Source organism: Ranitomeya imitator, chromosome 1, assembly GCF_032444005.1.
Source record: "Ranitomeya imitator isolate aRanImi1 chromosome 1, aRanImi1.pri, whole genome shotgun sequence".
Taxonomy (NCBI): Eukaryota; Metazoa; Chordata; class Amphibia; order Anura; family Dendrobatidae; genus Ranitomeya; species Ranitomeya imitator.
In genome coordinates this window covers 423,139,501-423,156,131 of record NC_091282.1, presented here as the reverse complement: position 1 = coordinate 423,156,131, position 16,631 = coordinate 423,139,501, and the positions used below count along the sequence as shown (strand labels likewise).

The 16,631-nt window shown below is 40.1% G+C and overlaps 1 protein-coding gene across 1 annotated transcript in view; it reads left to right on the top strand.

Moving 5' to 3' along the window:
• The window catches only part of RORB (RAR related orphan receptor B), a 352,234-nt gene that overhangs the window by 230,337 nt on the left and 105,266 nt on the right, over positions 1–16,631 (top strand). The window contains exon 2 of the mRNA XM_069763311.1: positions 10,965–11,050. Within this exon, the coding sequence (XP_069619412.1) occupies positions 10,965–11,050 (86 nt within the window). The remainder of the gene's footprint in view (positions 1–10,964; positions 11,051–16,631) is intronic.

Genomic DNA, 16,631 nt, shown 5'->3' with positions numbered 1-16,631 from the left:
GTGATAAATGTCAAGATGTGAATAGTTAAATTCAGCTCTCCTATTTTGTTTGTGTAGTAATTAGTCAGTTACATAATAGCTGCCAGTGTGGTGACATCTATTACAATGGTAAAAAGGCAGACATGGATTTTGAACTTTTTTTTCATCCAATTACCTTTCTCCTAGGTTCTGATAACTTCTAATTTTTGCAGAGTCCAATGTAGGACATTGGAAACAGTAGGCCGGTAGTCTTGTGAGTTTCTATCTATATATAACCACAAGACTATCGGTCTTCTGTATCCAATACCGTCTGTTGGTAAGGTACATTAACGTGCAGAATTGAAAGTCAACAGAGCTTAGGAGAAATATGTATATATATATATATATATATATATATATATATATAGTAGCAGGTAGATGCTTTGCAGAGTTTTTGGGTTTCTTTTCCAGAATATTTTCCGCTCAGCATTCAAGACCTAAGTCCTCTGGTCACTGCAGCTTTCCTCACAAACTAACCAGCATTTCTGTCTATAAAGTGGCTGCTGGTAGAACAGCATGTGGCCAGATAAGTCTCCTCCAATATTAAAACACCACACATGGAACAGCTTTTCTATAGGAAGAGGCTGATGCACTGGTCCGATCACATGCCCTTCCATCAGCGGCCATCTAATGGACAAAAGTGATGAGCAGTTTGTGAGGAAAGCTGCACTGACAAGGTAAAGTGGACGACCCCTTTAAACAATACTATCAAGTAATGTATAAGAGAGCTAAAAAGTGACAACTCATAACTAATTTAGGTACCAATTTGCAACATCCTGTGCCATAGCAATATGTGTACCAACAGTGGTCCTGTAGGCCTTTGAAGGTTAGGAAAACTGCAAAAATTATTGAAGCTAGACTCCATCATGGGGCACATTGCACAAGCTACAGCTAAGTGAAGTGGCTTAGAGTGAAGGTCAAAAGGGAGAAGTGAGTGTACATGCGAATGGGAATGGAAAGATTAAGTACTTTGCTGAAATTTTGCACAAGTTCATGAGCCTTTAGCTACATCTCTGTTGATAGACATTACGTCTTTCAACCCACTTTTCCTATACAAGATTTTGGCTTTACTTAGGGGATATGCGCACGATGTATTTCACACTGAGGCAAACCCACTGAGTTTTTCAAGCAGAAGACACTTCAGTTCTGGCTTTTTTTTTATTGCATCATTTGGTCATTTTCCTAGTTGCTTTCTGAATGTTTTTCTGACAATTTTGGTTGTCAGCGTTTTTTGCAGGTTTTTTTTTTACATCTTTTTTTACTGCTGTTTAAATGTCTTTTTTTACTCAATTGAATGCTAAAGAAACCATTTAGTTTCTCATTTTTTTTAAGTAAAAATTATAGCAAAATGCTCCTAAACTAGACATCTTTTGAGCTTTCCCATTGACTTGTATTGTATTGTACAGGGAGTCTTCTGAGCAGAAAAGGATAGATAGAAGAAAGGACATGTTACTTCTTCAATCTGTTATGAATTTAAAAAAAAACTGAAGTGGTTATAAAACATTTAGAAATCTGAAAATATGCAAAACAAATCATTTTTACATAGAATTGCTTAGATTCATTCATTTGAGCATTTTCTGATACCATTAAGATGGTTTCCATGGCAGAATCCGCCTGAAAAAGATGACGTGTGCATGTACCCGTAGACCATTTTTTTCCTCAGTCAAAGAATATGTAGTCAGAGTTTCTTTGAAGGGGATGCACTCCAAAATCTATATAATAAACTTCATAAGAAGATACAGTGCCTTAGTGGTTAGCACTGTTGATCTGCAACACTGGGGTCCTGGGTTCAAATCCAGCCAAGGACAACATCTGTTAGGAGTTTGTATGTTCTCCCCGTGTTTGCATGGGTTTCCTCTGTGTTCCTTGTTTCTCTTCCAGACTCCAAAGACATACTGATAAGGAGGTTAGATTGTGAGCCCCAATTGAGTGCCTCTCTGTCTGTAAAGCGCTGTGGAATTAATGATGCGATAAAAGTAACAAAAATACTCTAAGAGTGTATGATACCGCTATTCTGATTCCAATTATAAAAACTTGATTCCTGCTCTATGCTCATCCACCTGGTGCTCAGACACCGGCCTCTCCCTGGCACATCAAGTCGAATAGAATAAATTGGAGTCCGGCTCAACAGGAGCATGATCACAATCATAAGTAAGACTGCTTCGTGCAGTCGAAACACGTCGACTGGGTCATGTCGACCATGTAAATTTTTCTTTTGTATGCACTATATTTTCTTTTGAAAAATAAAAAGGAAAACTCAGTCCTGTTGAGCTGGACTCCAATTTTTTCTATATTCTGATTCCAGCCCTTTATTTATAGGTTTCAATTGGAAATCAAATACTTAGGACAATAAAAATATGATGTATCAATAGGAATATGATGTATCAATGTTGTATTATGATGTATTAATCTAATGCAGAAAACTGCTTTTTCACATTTTGAATTATGAGAATTTAATGAAACAAATGCAAATTTCAGCATTTTTCGCTTTCTTTCATTACCATATGATATGCTTTGCCTCAACTTTTTTTGTCCTATCAACTTTGTAGATTTTTCGTGCCTTTGCCAAGCTATTGGGATATGTGAAATATTTAGTGATGAATTTATGAAATGGCATTGTCACGACACAACTGTCGGGTGACCCAGGACCAGGGACTCCTTTCCCGGCCCTAACACTAGGGGGCGTCCTAACTCCCTGGGATACTTCAGATGGTGAAGATGCCAGGGCCTCCACCCTTGCCTTATCTCCTAAGTTAGCCCTCCGTCTATCCCCTTCCCCCACCCAGGGAAGAGGGGGCGCTACTGTGCACCGCAGTACACCAACCTAACAAACAGGACAACACAGACAAGGGTTAACGGAAAACTCCAGACTCACAAAATATTCACTCACATATGACAGAGGAATCCACTAGGGTATGCAGGAAGGGGAAGAAAGCAAAACACGAAAGGATAAGGAATTACCACACGTACAAACCAAACAACAATCACTAATAACTCCTCCAGCTCTCCTTCTCATACCAACTTCTTTTCCTCTGTTAGCCATACAGCAAATGCTTGCTCTGATAAGGATTAGTAGAAGAGCCCAGATTATATAGGGAAAAGGAGTGGCTAACCGATGCAAAGCAGAGCATAGGGCTTTCCAACATGGCCAATTGACCCCTGTTCTGCCAGAAGAAATAAACACATTTAATATGACGGAGAAGTGCTTCTTCTCAGCGCCAGAGTAGGACCAATCAGATGCTGCGGTCTTCTAGCACAGCTCTGTCGTGGTAACCCCGCGACAGGCATTGTTTTCACATTGTAGTTCCAGAAAACCATGCTAAATCTTTTTGTGATTGTGAGATGTATTGGTGATATACAATATATGCCATGAAACAAGTAATCCAGAGCTATTGGTAAAACTAATTAAAATATTGCATATAACCATTTACTTCATGTTATGTGGCACAAAAATACATTTGTACCAATGGAGTTCATGTGATGAGAAAATGGTGTGTGTTAAATGGTACTTATATTGGTGAAGCATTTTGGAGATCAGTAGAAAACAAAAAAGCTATATGTTAGCAAATTTCATCTAAACAGGTTGTAATGTCCACAAAACATTTAAAAACCCATCTGAATTATATAAAATTATAAAATCAGTGCAACCAATCCCTTGCCATTTTCATTCCAATACTACCTGGATGCCCTGACAATCTCTGTACTTCATAGTTAGATCAGAAGGACATAAGTTCAGCTGCAAATCACTAGCTACAGCTGTAAAGTGACCTCAGTCAGTAGCCATGGCGAAAGTGCTGTTACATAATGCCATGGCATTCGACAGGAAAATCGTGTCCCAGTCCCAATGTGCTTTCATGTGTGGGGTAGATCACACTCACTTGTAGGCCGCAGGCCTCCGATTTCTACAGGCCTCCATCTTACGAAGCCGCAGCACGAAACTTAGGGGACACGCAATTCTTCTCAACAAGTGAAAGGTTACCAGACAGTTCCAGTTTAGCAAATTGTAACACGCAGTATTGGGAACAACACTTTTTATTCCATGCTTCCTTAGTGCAGCATGCCCTCAGCATTGCTACCCATTCCTCCTGGACTATCCCCACGTTCACTGGCTCCCCAGCCTCTGGGATTTTTTTATCCAGTTCCGCAGCCCCCGTTACCTTCCCTTTTTGGTGTTCCACGTCCATCGTCCCCTGAACTCCAGAGGATTAGGAACTCTCCATAGTACCCATACCAAGCCCTGAGCTCCAGACATTGCAGGAATGTCCACAATGAATTCTAGTAAGGCCTCCCACTGCGATGAACTGTAGCTGCTCGCCCACTGCAACTTCAACTTGACATTGGCTACTGTACTACCCTACCTGACTATCAGGAAGTGTCTGCTTTTCATGATCACTTTCCTCCTCCCACTGTGGGCTAGTCCCAAACATTAACAGTATCTTCTCCTATACATTCAGCTAACTACAGTTACTATCCAATAACAGTATGTACTAAGCCTATTGTCCTTATCTTATGTCCTAGATTCTAATCTATATATTTACCCCTTTGCTATCCACTACCATATCACAGTCTATTCACAATATTCACTAAAATCGCAGTACCTAGTTCACATTTCACATAACACATTATATGTGTAAAATGCATGACATTATAAACATGACATGACTGTGGTCTACAGAGGTAGGAACATGTCTGTACAGTCCACCACACTTACACATCAATGACCAACTTGCCACTGCTCCTGCCAGTGATTTACTGGCACATTATCTTCCAGACTATTCAGGAGGTACAGAACCTGACTGTACCTACTGTTTCATTTGGGCAGACCTGTGACCACTGCAGACAATCACTGGATACAGTGGTAAGCAAGGTATCAGCACAACACCAAGTAATTGAGACTGGCAAGGGACCCAAAAGGCATTGTAATGGAGCGGTAAGTTGAGTATTATAGAATTTAATATTATACAGCTTTCTGAAAAAATATATACGGTACATAAAATATAGCTAAAATATAAAATTCCTTTAACGTTATACACATCCATACAGCACAGTTTACGCACTGTATACACAAAGGTAAATGCATACTACACCAGCTAATATTGTCCTTTATCCACAAACATGTCTGTGGAACAGCCACTGGAGCCCAAGATCTCAGCTCGGGGATGGAAGGTAAAAGTTAAAGTACTACATCAAATCACCAATACTTCTTCATCCCAGAGACGCCTTTCACCGTCACATTGCTAGGAAGTCACGTTTGAGTGCACGCTGCTGCAAATATGTCACTCACACAGCGGTGGAAGCACGTCGTGTTTCTTTATGTCCAGGTGTATTGAAAGAGCTCAGTCATCATTGCTCAAACAGCAGCAGCTTATATAAACACTGGGTAATGCTGCTGGAGATTACATGCAGAATGCTGGATCTGATGAGCTCAAATATAAGGTAGGCTGTGCAGTATAATATTTGGGATTAGAATCCTAATCTCTTCAGGGAAAGTGTGCGCTATCAGCAGAACAGACCTACAGCTCTATGTAGAAAACTCTGCTCAAGTCATTTCATTCTTCCGCTAAAACAAGTTTTATTGTGTCTTCCACCTTAAATCTTAAAAGGAATGTGCCATACTAAACTCAACAAAAGACAGATTAATCATGAGAGTAACTGCTGATTATGGGACTTTTTTTAATCTAGAATATCTGACTAATTGGGCTACTTGGATAGTTGCTATATCACTAGATGATTTACTAAACCATTAACCCCTTACCGACATAAGATGTACTAGTACGTCCTATGCTGTCTCCATGACTTTGTTGCGGACTCTTACGCGGAACCTGCATCTTTTCCGGCTGATGATAGCTGAATGAATGTATGTATTATACATACTCCCGGCCAGGGCCCTTCTAGCGGCATGGCCTCATTTAATACACTTGTATAGACTTCATACACTGTCTAATAATGCGGATGTCCAGTAGACGTGGCCAAAGAGAAGGCATGGAGAAAGAGAGGGCGTGGCCTCACTCCATACAAATGTATGGAAGCGAGGCCGCTCCCACTGGCCAGGAGTATGCATAACTCCTACATACCCTCCATTCTCAGGTCAGAAAACGGCGAATCCTCAGCTTTATAAGTTTGCAATTACACATAGTGACTGCAGACTTATTGTTTTTGGCCGGACAACCCCTTTAAGTGCCGCTGTCAATCGCGATAAAAAGGTGTATCATTCCAAGTACCCATCGGTGCGATCACAGGGTGCCGATGGGTTGCCATGACAGCCAGGAGTCTGATGAAGACCTTCATTCTTGTCATGTTGATACTCCTATGAAAGCAAGGCTGGTGTTCATAGGAGACTGTGATTTCTGCTGTATATAGCTTTGCTGTAGTATTGCTCTATGTAGCGCAAGCGATCAGATGATCAAAGGTTCAAGTTCTCTAATAGTGAAAAGTGAAAAAAAGTCCAAAAATAAATGCAAGTTCAAATCGTCCTCTTTTTCCCCCATTACCAATTTAGAAATGAAAAAAATACATATTTGGTATCCCTGCATTCGTAAAAGTCCGATTTATCAAAATATAAAATAAATGTATCAGATCGATAAACTATGGAAAGAGAAAAAAATTAAAACCGCCTGAATTGCAGTTTTTCAGCATCCGCAACAACAAAAAGAAATGTATTAAAAGGTGATCAAAGCATTGTATTTACCTTTAAGAGATAGAAATAAAGATACCTACTCAGGGTGAAAAAAAACAAGCTCTCACACAGGTCCACAACCCGAAAATTAAAAATGTTACGACTGACCCCTCGGAAAATGTCAACACAAACCACATTTTTTTACAACTTTCTGAATGTTTTTTGACTGCTGAAAATAAAGTAGGTATCGGCCAAATCGTACTGACTTGCAGAATCACATTGCCAGGTCATTTTACTGGAAAATGGATGCTCTTAAATAGAAACCTCAAAAAACAATTGCGGAATTGCACATTTTATCACTATTTCGACGCACTTGGATTTTTTTTTATCGATTCCAGTTCATCACTTGGTAAAATGGATGGTCTCATTCAAAAGTACAACTCGTACTAGCAAAAAAAACAAGACCCTCACATGGCTATGTTGACGGAAAAGTAAAAAAGTTATGGCTCTTGGACTAAATAAGGGGAGGAACAAATGAAAGCGCGAAAAAGGAAAATTGCGCGGTCGGGAAGGGGTTAATATATTTTGAAGTGATTTGCCGTTGGTAAACAGAAGATTCTCTTGCCTTTATGTTATGAAGTTCACTGTGCTGTAGTCATATTGTCAAAAAATGTTCTAAATTTCCTTCAGGGAGCATTGTAAGGATTCGACTTAGCCAGGCGTGATGTGTTCTTCCCTCTGCTACCTGGCTCCCCTGAGTGGTGATTGCTCTTTATTCTGCTTTTGGCATGAAAGATTAACATGCAATGGAGGCTCCTGACCGTTCCCCTCCTGGTTGTACGTTTTGGCTTATTCTCTCAATGGCCGTTTCCTGCCCAGTGATCAAGACGAGTATGATCAGGAAGAATCAGAGGAAACACTACCATCTTCTGAAAGTATAGGATTCAGTGTTCATCTACTGTGTCATCATAATATGCATAGAGCAATAGGATATAACAAAGCCTGGCATATATTTCTGAAAAATATACTATAGAAAAAAATGACCTTACGTCTGGATACAGATCTAATTCTCTAGATGACTGAAGCTGAACACGGACATGAAACAGCTGTTCGGATGGCAGCCATCTCCCACAACTCCACTTTAAATACGCTTGTTTAAATCAGTCATGTTATTTCTATAGTGAGCAGGATGAGCTTGACGAAGCAGAAAAATATTCTTACTTCAGAAAACAAATGATACTTTAAGGTATATACGAAGTCAGCTATATAACATTCTCTGCTATAACGATACCACAGATACTTTTAGCTTGAATAAAGGGGCATTTATACTGCTAGATACACTGCGGTGTCATTTCACAATTATTTTGCTGTGTAAACAGGCTGCCGATCACCCAATGAATGCGCAAAATGCTGGCTCATCGGGTGAAATTATACTCAAAATTCTCGGCGGTGCACCATGCTGTGTAAGGCTCCGTGCTCATGTTCAGTATTTGGTGAGGTTTTTACCTCAGTATCTGTAAGCCAAAACCAGGAGTGGGTGATAAATACAGAAGGGATGACGTGTTTCTATTATACTTTTCTTCTGATTGTTCCCCTCCTGGTTTTGGTTTACAAATACTGATGTAAAAAACTGACCAAATACTGCTAGTGTGACGGCAGCCTAACACTGAATATAAGGACACGTACAGTGTTTGGTCAGTATTATACCTCAGGAGTGGGTGATAAATACAGAAAGCATGACGTTTTTCTATTATATTTTTCCTCTGATTGTTCCCCTCCTGGTTTTGGTTTACAAATACTGAGGTAAAAAACTGACTAAATACTGAAAGTGTGAATGTGGCCTTACACTGATTGTAAGGACATGTATAGTGTTTGGTCAGTATTTTACCTCAGGAGTGGGTGATAAATACATATGTGGTGACGTGTTTCTACTATACTTTTCCTCGGATTGTCCCACTCATGGTTTGATGTGTGAACGTGGCCTAAACAGGACTTGGGTTTACATAGAACAATTGAGTCTCGGGTATACATGCAAACAGAAAAAAATACCTTGTTAAAATTTAACATTTATTAGCTATGTACTAAAATGTTTGGATCACAATCCCTAATACATGTCGTGTAGATATAGTTCACACATGGTGAAAAAGTGACACATAAAATGATGTTAGAGGGATGCTTTGGTCTTATAACCTTGTATTAAATAAGCACTCTACCATCCACGGAGGGTGGCACCTAAACAAAATTGAGAGATGGCACCCCCATTATTACTGTGTCAGCTGTCCTTCTGCTATCTTAGATAGTTCACCGATATCGTACAAACTATGGTGAAAAGACTAATGACCAGGCATTGGAGAAGGTGCTCTTTCCCTGATCTCTACACCTAGTATGCACCTTCCTACTTCTGGAGGTTGGCACCCTAGATTAACGAGAAATGGCAGCACCGCTCATGCGTTGTCTGTCCCTGGGCTCCCCTATGTATTCCTTCAGTGTTTTTGCAGAATTTTTTACAGATTCAAACGAATGAGAAGAAAACACAAGACGCAAGCAAAAATGTAAAAAATCTGGCAAAAACTTGCACGTTTGACAAAATGTTTTTTCTACCAACACGCTGTTTTTTTTGGTGCAGAAAGATCTTTTGCAAATACTGAACATGTGCACATACCTTTACATGGTGACCATTCATGTCTATGTGCTGATTTGTAAGAAGTAAGATAAATGATCTTAGCATGAAACGTTCTCCGGGCAGACAATATTTGGAGTAGTTTAGTATTTAGCAGCATTGTGATCTTATCATGAACCACTTTTCTGTCCTACACAGATTGCTACATGAGCCCCATTATGTTTGTGTGTAGGCACTTAAAGAGGTTGTCTAGCCCAAACCGATAAGTCTGCCGTCACTCTACGTGACTGCAGACTAATGAATTCCCCCAGCACACGCATTGTGTGCTGCGGGGATTCGCCGGTTTTGAACCTGGGACCGGAGGGTATGTATGCGTTTTACATACCCCCGGTCAGTGGGCGTGGTCTCGCCCCATGCACTTGTATTGAGTCGAGACCGCACCCTGTCTAGTGACGCAGCCGGCAAATGATCATGTCCAACTAGAGGGTTCGTCCTCACTCCATACAAGTGTTTAGACAGTGAGGCTGCACCCACTGGCCAGGGGTATATATATACCCTCCTGTCCTGAGTCTGAAACCGGTGAATCCCCACAGCAAATAGTGCATGCACTGGGGGAATTCATAAGTATGCAGTAACATAGAGTGATTGCAGACTTACCAGTTTTTACCGGACGACCCCTTTTAATAAATAAGCCTGAACCCTTTTGCAGGAACAATAAGACGTGGAAATCTATTCCAAACAAACTTTGAAAAAAATTGTGCAACCCAAACAATTCTTCTAATTGTGGACAACTGTGATACACACTGGGGACGATGCTATGCCTGGGTGTAAAAACGCTCTTAAGTGAATTGATGACAATGTGGTCCAGAAAAAGTGAAAAATCTTGCAATCCTACACGATTAGACATGCATTGTGAAGGAAATGTTAGAGACTGTGACACTCATTAACACTGCAAAGGAAACTCGGTACAGAGAGTGTTAGTTACAGTAATTTAAGATGTTTCGAGGAAAGCAATAGCTTCTTTTCACCTTGTGTATACAATTAATAACAGGAGTTTTCGGTTACACATCCCTCCAATTGTCCTGCTTTGACACAAAGGATAAATGGCTCTCGGGGAAGAACACAATCACTATGTTCAAGTATCCTTGTACAGGTGCAATTCTGAAGGAAAATATAGTAAGTCGTTGCGAGGCAGGATCGTAGAATACTCCGTTACGTTCCTTGTAGGCAAATAATCCCTCTTGATTATAAACAAGACGCCGGATAATTCGAGCGGAGTTGAATCGGACATTGATTGTATTAGGTGTAACTCTTTGTATAAACCCTTTCTTATTTCAATGACTGTTATTACAACAAACACGCAAATGATAATGTAAACCGCGTAATGACAGAAACATCAGAGCCAGAAAAGCTGAGTATTAACATAAAAAATCCAAACCAAGTTGCATTAAAATGTTTATTCTGACTGCAGAGGGATTAGAGAAATGTTTGTGCTGGGTTTTAGAGCATGCAAATATTGGATATTGCTATTAAATTACCGTATGTATTTGAAGAGAAGCTTAAATCTAAGATCTGTTTTACTACTTATGCATTCTGCATTTTGCTTCCTTTTAATCATCGAAATCTCATCCTGTAGTCATTGACCAAGGAGAGAAAAGGCGAAATAAAATTGTGCCATGTCAGCTGAGCTGTCTCTTCTCTTTTCTACAGCACAAATTGAAGTGATACCATGCAAAATTTGTGGAGATAAATCTTCAGGAATCCACTATGGTGTCATCACTTGTGAAGGTTGCAAGGTAAGAGTTAAGCAGAGATGTTGAGGTAAAATATCTTCCCAGCGTGTGAGTATTCAGTACATTTTTAATATACTGTACATGCGTTATATATGCAGAATTTATTTTATTTCATGCATTAAATTTAATTAGAGATTTCCATTTTATGTGTACAGATGTAATCTAAGGCCTCATCACACATCTGTGCTGCATGTATAGGTTCTGTCCTCTTATTTCACAGATATAAGTATCCATTATAAGCTATTCTGCTGTTCACATGTCCATGCTTTTTCACGGACCGTGTGTCTGTGCAAAACTAACAGAGAAATGGCTGTATTATTTCTGTTATCATGGATGAAAAGTGCTAATAGAACTCTATGGGTCTGTGAAAAACACGTACAACACACGGATGATGACACACTGATGGTTAACACGGACACACGGACCTCACACTGAGGACACACTGACACACAAATGGTAGAATTGGACACACAGACCGTACACTGATGGTAAACACAGACACACAGACCATACACTGATTGTAAAAACGGACACACGGACGTACACTGATAACACATTGATGACACACAGATGGCGAAAATGGACACAAGAACCATACACTGATGACATATAGAGGGTAAAATGGACAAAGACCGTACACTGATGACGCACAAATTGTTAAAATGGACACACAGATCATACACTGATGGTAAAAACGGACACACGGACCATACACTGATGACACACTGATGGTAAATACGGACACACAGTCCAAACACTGATGACAAAATTGGACACATGGACCATACACTGATGACACACAAATGGTTAATATAAACACATGGCCATTACATTGATGAGACACTGATGGTAAAAATGGACACACGGACCGTACACTGATGGCAAACACAGACACACGGACCATACACTGATTGTAAAATCGGACACACGGGCGTACACTGATAACACATTGATGACACACAGATGGCTAAAATGAACACAAGAACCATACACTGATGACACACAAATGGTTAAAATAGACACATGGCCAATACATTAATGAGACACTGATGGTAAAAATGGACACACGGACCGTACACTGATGACACACTGATGGTAAAAATGGACACATAGACCATACACTGATGACATACTGATGGGAAAAACGGACACAAAGACCGTACACTGATGGTAAAAATGGACAGACGGACCACACACTGAAGACGCACAAATTGTTAAAACAGACACACTGATGACAAAAATGGACACAACACACAGATGGTTAAAATGGACACACATATCTTATACTGATGACACACTGATGGTAAAAACGGTCAGACGGACCATACACTGATGGCACACTGATGTCACACAGATGGTTAAAATGTGCACACTGATCATACACTAATGGCACACTGATGTCACACAGATGGTTAAAATGTGCACACTAATCATACACTGATGACACACAGATGGTTAAAATGTGCACACTAATCATACACTGATGACACACTGTTGGTAAAAATGTACACACAGACCGAACACTGATGACGCACTGATGTTAAAAGCGGACATACGGACCATACACTGGTGACACACTGATGGTAAAAATGGACACATGGACTGTACAATGATGGTAAAAATGTACACACGGACGGTACACTGATGACACACTGATGGTAAAAACGGACAGATGGACCACACACTGATGACACACAAATGGTTAAAATAGACGCACCGATCATACACTGTTGTTGACACACTGATGGTAAAACAGACACACGGACCGTACACTGATGACACACTGATGGTAAAAACAGACACACGGACCGTTAGATGGATGAAACACTGATCACGAACACCGATGACACGGTATCAATTTTTGCATACATGTTTAAGCCCTTTCCAACATTGTATCCGACTTAATAGAACACTCATGCCGGACTCCCCCTGCTCAACACCTGACCGGACACCTTTCCGGGCACATGACAACTGGTCTATACAGCTAACACGTGCCCGCAACAGCAGCGGGTGGAATCGCGATCCACTCACGGCAGTTAACTAGTTAAATGCCGCTGTCAATCTCTGACTCGTCACATAATCACGGGTCACTGATGGGTCGGCATGACAAACAAAGGTCTGCAGCAGATCTGTATGGTTGTCATTGCCAGATTGCTATGAACGTCCCCAAGGTCGGCACTGATAGCAAGTAAGCATTTCTGCTACACACAGGCAATCAAAGTACTGCAGCTTCTAGTCTGCCATGGAGGCTATTGAAGCATGAAAAAAGGAAAAAAAATGTTTTAAAAAATATTAATAAAAAAATATATAAAATTTCAAATCACCCCCCATTCAAACTAAAACAATTAAAAAAATCAAATATACACATATTTGGTATCGTCCAGTTCAGAATTGCCACATCTATCAATATAAAAAAATAATTAACCCGATCGCTAAATGGTGTAACGAGAAAAAAAAATCTAAACGTCAGAATTATGTTTTTTGGTCACTGCAACACAGCACTAAAATTGCAATAACGGGTGATCAAAATATTGTATTTGCACGAAAATAGTATAATTAAAAACGACAGCTCGGTATGCAAAAAATAAGCCCTCAACTGATCCGAGATCATGAAAAATGGAGACGCTACGGGTATCAAAAAATGGCACCATTTTTTTTTTAACCAGATGTTGGATTTTTTTTTTCACCACTTAAATAAAACCAAACTTATACATGTTTGGTGTCTATGAACTCGTAATGACCTGGAGAATCATAATGGCAGGTCAGTTATTTAGTGAACATGGTGAAAAAAGAAAACAACTCTGGAATTGCACTTTTTTTGCAAGTTCAGAGCATTTGGACTTTTTTTTCCCGCTTTCCAGGACAAGATATGTTAAAACTAATGGTCTTGTTCAAAAGTACAACTTGTCCCCCAAAAAACACATGGCCATTTTGACTGAAAAATAAAAAATAAGTTATGGCTCTGGGAAGATGGGGAGCAAAAAACGAACACGCAAAAACTGAAATACCTCTGGCTGTTAAGGGGTTAAACACAGACTTGTGACTGAGGCCTAAACCAATGTTGATTTTTTGTTGTGTGTACATACTATCTATTTACCTCTAGCTATACCTATACTATCAGAAGGTCAAGCAAAAAGTCAAATCTGTGAAGACAGGAAAGACTGTGAAATAATTTTGAGCATGTTTTAATTGCTTAACCCCTTAATCCCATATGACGTACTATCCCGTCGAGGTGACCTGGGACTTAATTGCCAGTGATGGGATAATATGTCATAGGCGATCGGCCGCGCTCCCGCTGAATCGCGTCCGGGTGTCAGCTGACTATCGCAGCTGACATCTGGCACTATGTGCCAGGAGTGGTCATGGACCCCTCCTGGCACATTAGCCCCCGGCACACAGCGATCAAACATGATCGCAATGGTTCGGCGGTATAGGGAAGCATCGCGCAAAGAGGCGGCTCCCTGCGTGCTTCCCTGAGACCCTCGGAGCAACGCGATGTGATCGCATTGCTCCAAGGGTCTCCTACTGCCTCCTCCCTGCAGGCCCCGGATACAATATGGCCACGGGGCTGCTTCCGGGTCCTGCAGAGAGGTGGCTTGCAAGAGCCTGCTCAGAGCAAGCGCTTGCAAGCGTCCCTGCAGTGCCTGTGTGATCGCTGATCTGACACAGTGCACAGCAAAGTGTCAGATCAGCGATCTGACCCTATAACATGATGCCCCCCAGGGCAATGTTATAAAGTAAAAAAAAAAAATGTACATATGTAAAAAAAAAAAAAAAAATCCTAAATAAATAAAAAAATATATATTTTGTTCCTATAAATACATTTCTTTATCTAAAAAAACACAAAAAACAATAAAAGTACACATGTTTAGTATCACCGCGTCTGTAACAACCTGACCTATAAAACTGTCCCACTAGTTAACCCCTTCAGTGATCACCATTAAAAAAAAATCGAGGCAAATAACAACGCTTTATTATCATACCGCCGAACAAAAAGTGGGGTAACACGCGATCAAAAATACGGATATAAATAACCAAGGTACCGCTGAAAACGTCATCTTGTCTCGCAAAAAACGACCCACCAAACAGCATCATCAACAAAAAAATAAAAAAGTTATAGTCCTCAGAATAAAGCGATGCAAAAATTATTATTTTTTCTATAAAATAGTTTTTATCGTATAAAATATAGGCTAAAGTTGCTATTGCACTCTCATATCAAAGAAAAAAGCAGTGCTTTAGAGGAAAAAACTCGATATATAGAAAAAAGATAACCTCAAGCACTCATCCATGAATAAGTCTTATTTTTATTAAATGGAATCCACAGCCGATATAATAACAGAAATGTTTATCGTATAAAAGCGCCAAAACATAGAAAAAGTTATAAATGAGGTATCACTGTAATCGTACTGACCCGAAGAATAAAACTGCTTTATCAATTTCACCAAATGTGGAACAGTATAAATGCCCCCCAAAAAAGAAATTCTTGAATAGCTGTTTTTTGGTCATTCTGCCTCACAAAAATCGGAATAAAAAGCGATCAAAAAATGTCACATGCCCGAAAATGGTACCAATAAAAATGACAACTCGTCCCACAAAAAACAAGACCTCACATGACTCTGTGGACCAAAATATGGAAAAAATTATAGCTCTCAAAATGTTGAGACGCACAAACTATTTTTTGCAATAAAAAGCGTCTTTTAGTGTGTGACAGCTGCCAATCACAAAAATCCACGAAAAACCCACTATAAAAGTAAATCAAACCCCCCTTCCTCACCCCCTTAGTTATGGAAAAATAATAAAATAAAAAATTTATTTATTTCCATTTTCCCATTAGGGTTAGGGTTGGGGCTAGGGTTAGGGTTGGGGCAAGGGTTAGGGCTAAGGTTAGGTTTGAGGTTAGGGTTAGGGTTGGGGTTAGAGCTACAGTTAGGGTTGGGGCTAAAGTTAGAGTTAGGGTTGGGGCTAAAGTTAGGGTTAGTGTTGGAGCTAAAGTTAGGGTTAGGGTTTGGATTACATTTATGGTTGGCATTAGGGTTAGGGGTGTGTCAGGGTTAGGGGTGTGTTTAGGGTTATGGGTTGAGTTGGGATTAGGGTTAGGGGTGTGTTTGGATTAGGGTTTCAGTTAGAATTTGGGGCTTCCACTGTTTAGACACATCAAGGGCTCTCCAAATGCGACATGGCGTCCAATTTCAATTCCAGCCAATTCTGCATTGAAAAAGTAAAACAGTGCTCCTTCCCTTCCGAGCTCTCCCGTGCGCCCAAACAGGGGTTCACCCTTACATGTGGGGTATCAGCGTACTCTGGACAAATTGGACAACAACTTTTTCAGTCCAATTTCTATTGTTACCCTTGGGAAAATAAAAATTTGGGGGGCTAAAAAAACATTTTTGAGGGGAAAAAATTATTTTTTATTTTCACGGCTCTGCGTTATAAACTGTAGTGAAACACTTGGGGGTTCAAAGTTCTCACAACACATCTAGATAAGTTCCTTGGGGGGTCTAGTTTCCAATATGGGGTCACTTGTGGGGGGTTTCTACTGTTTAGGTACATCAGGGGTTCTGAAAATGCAATGTGATGCCTGCAG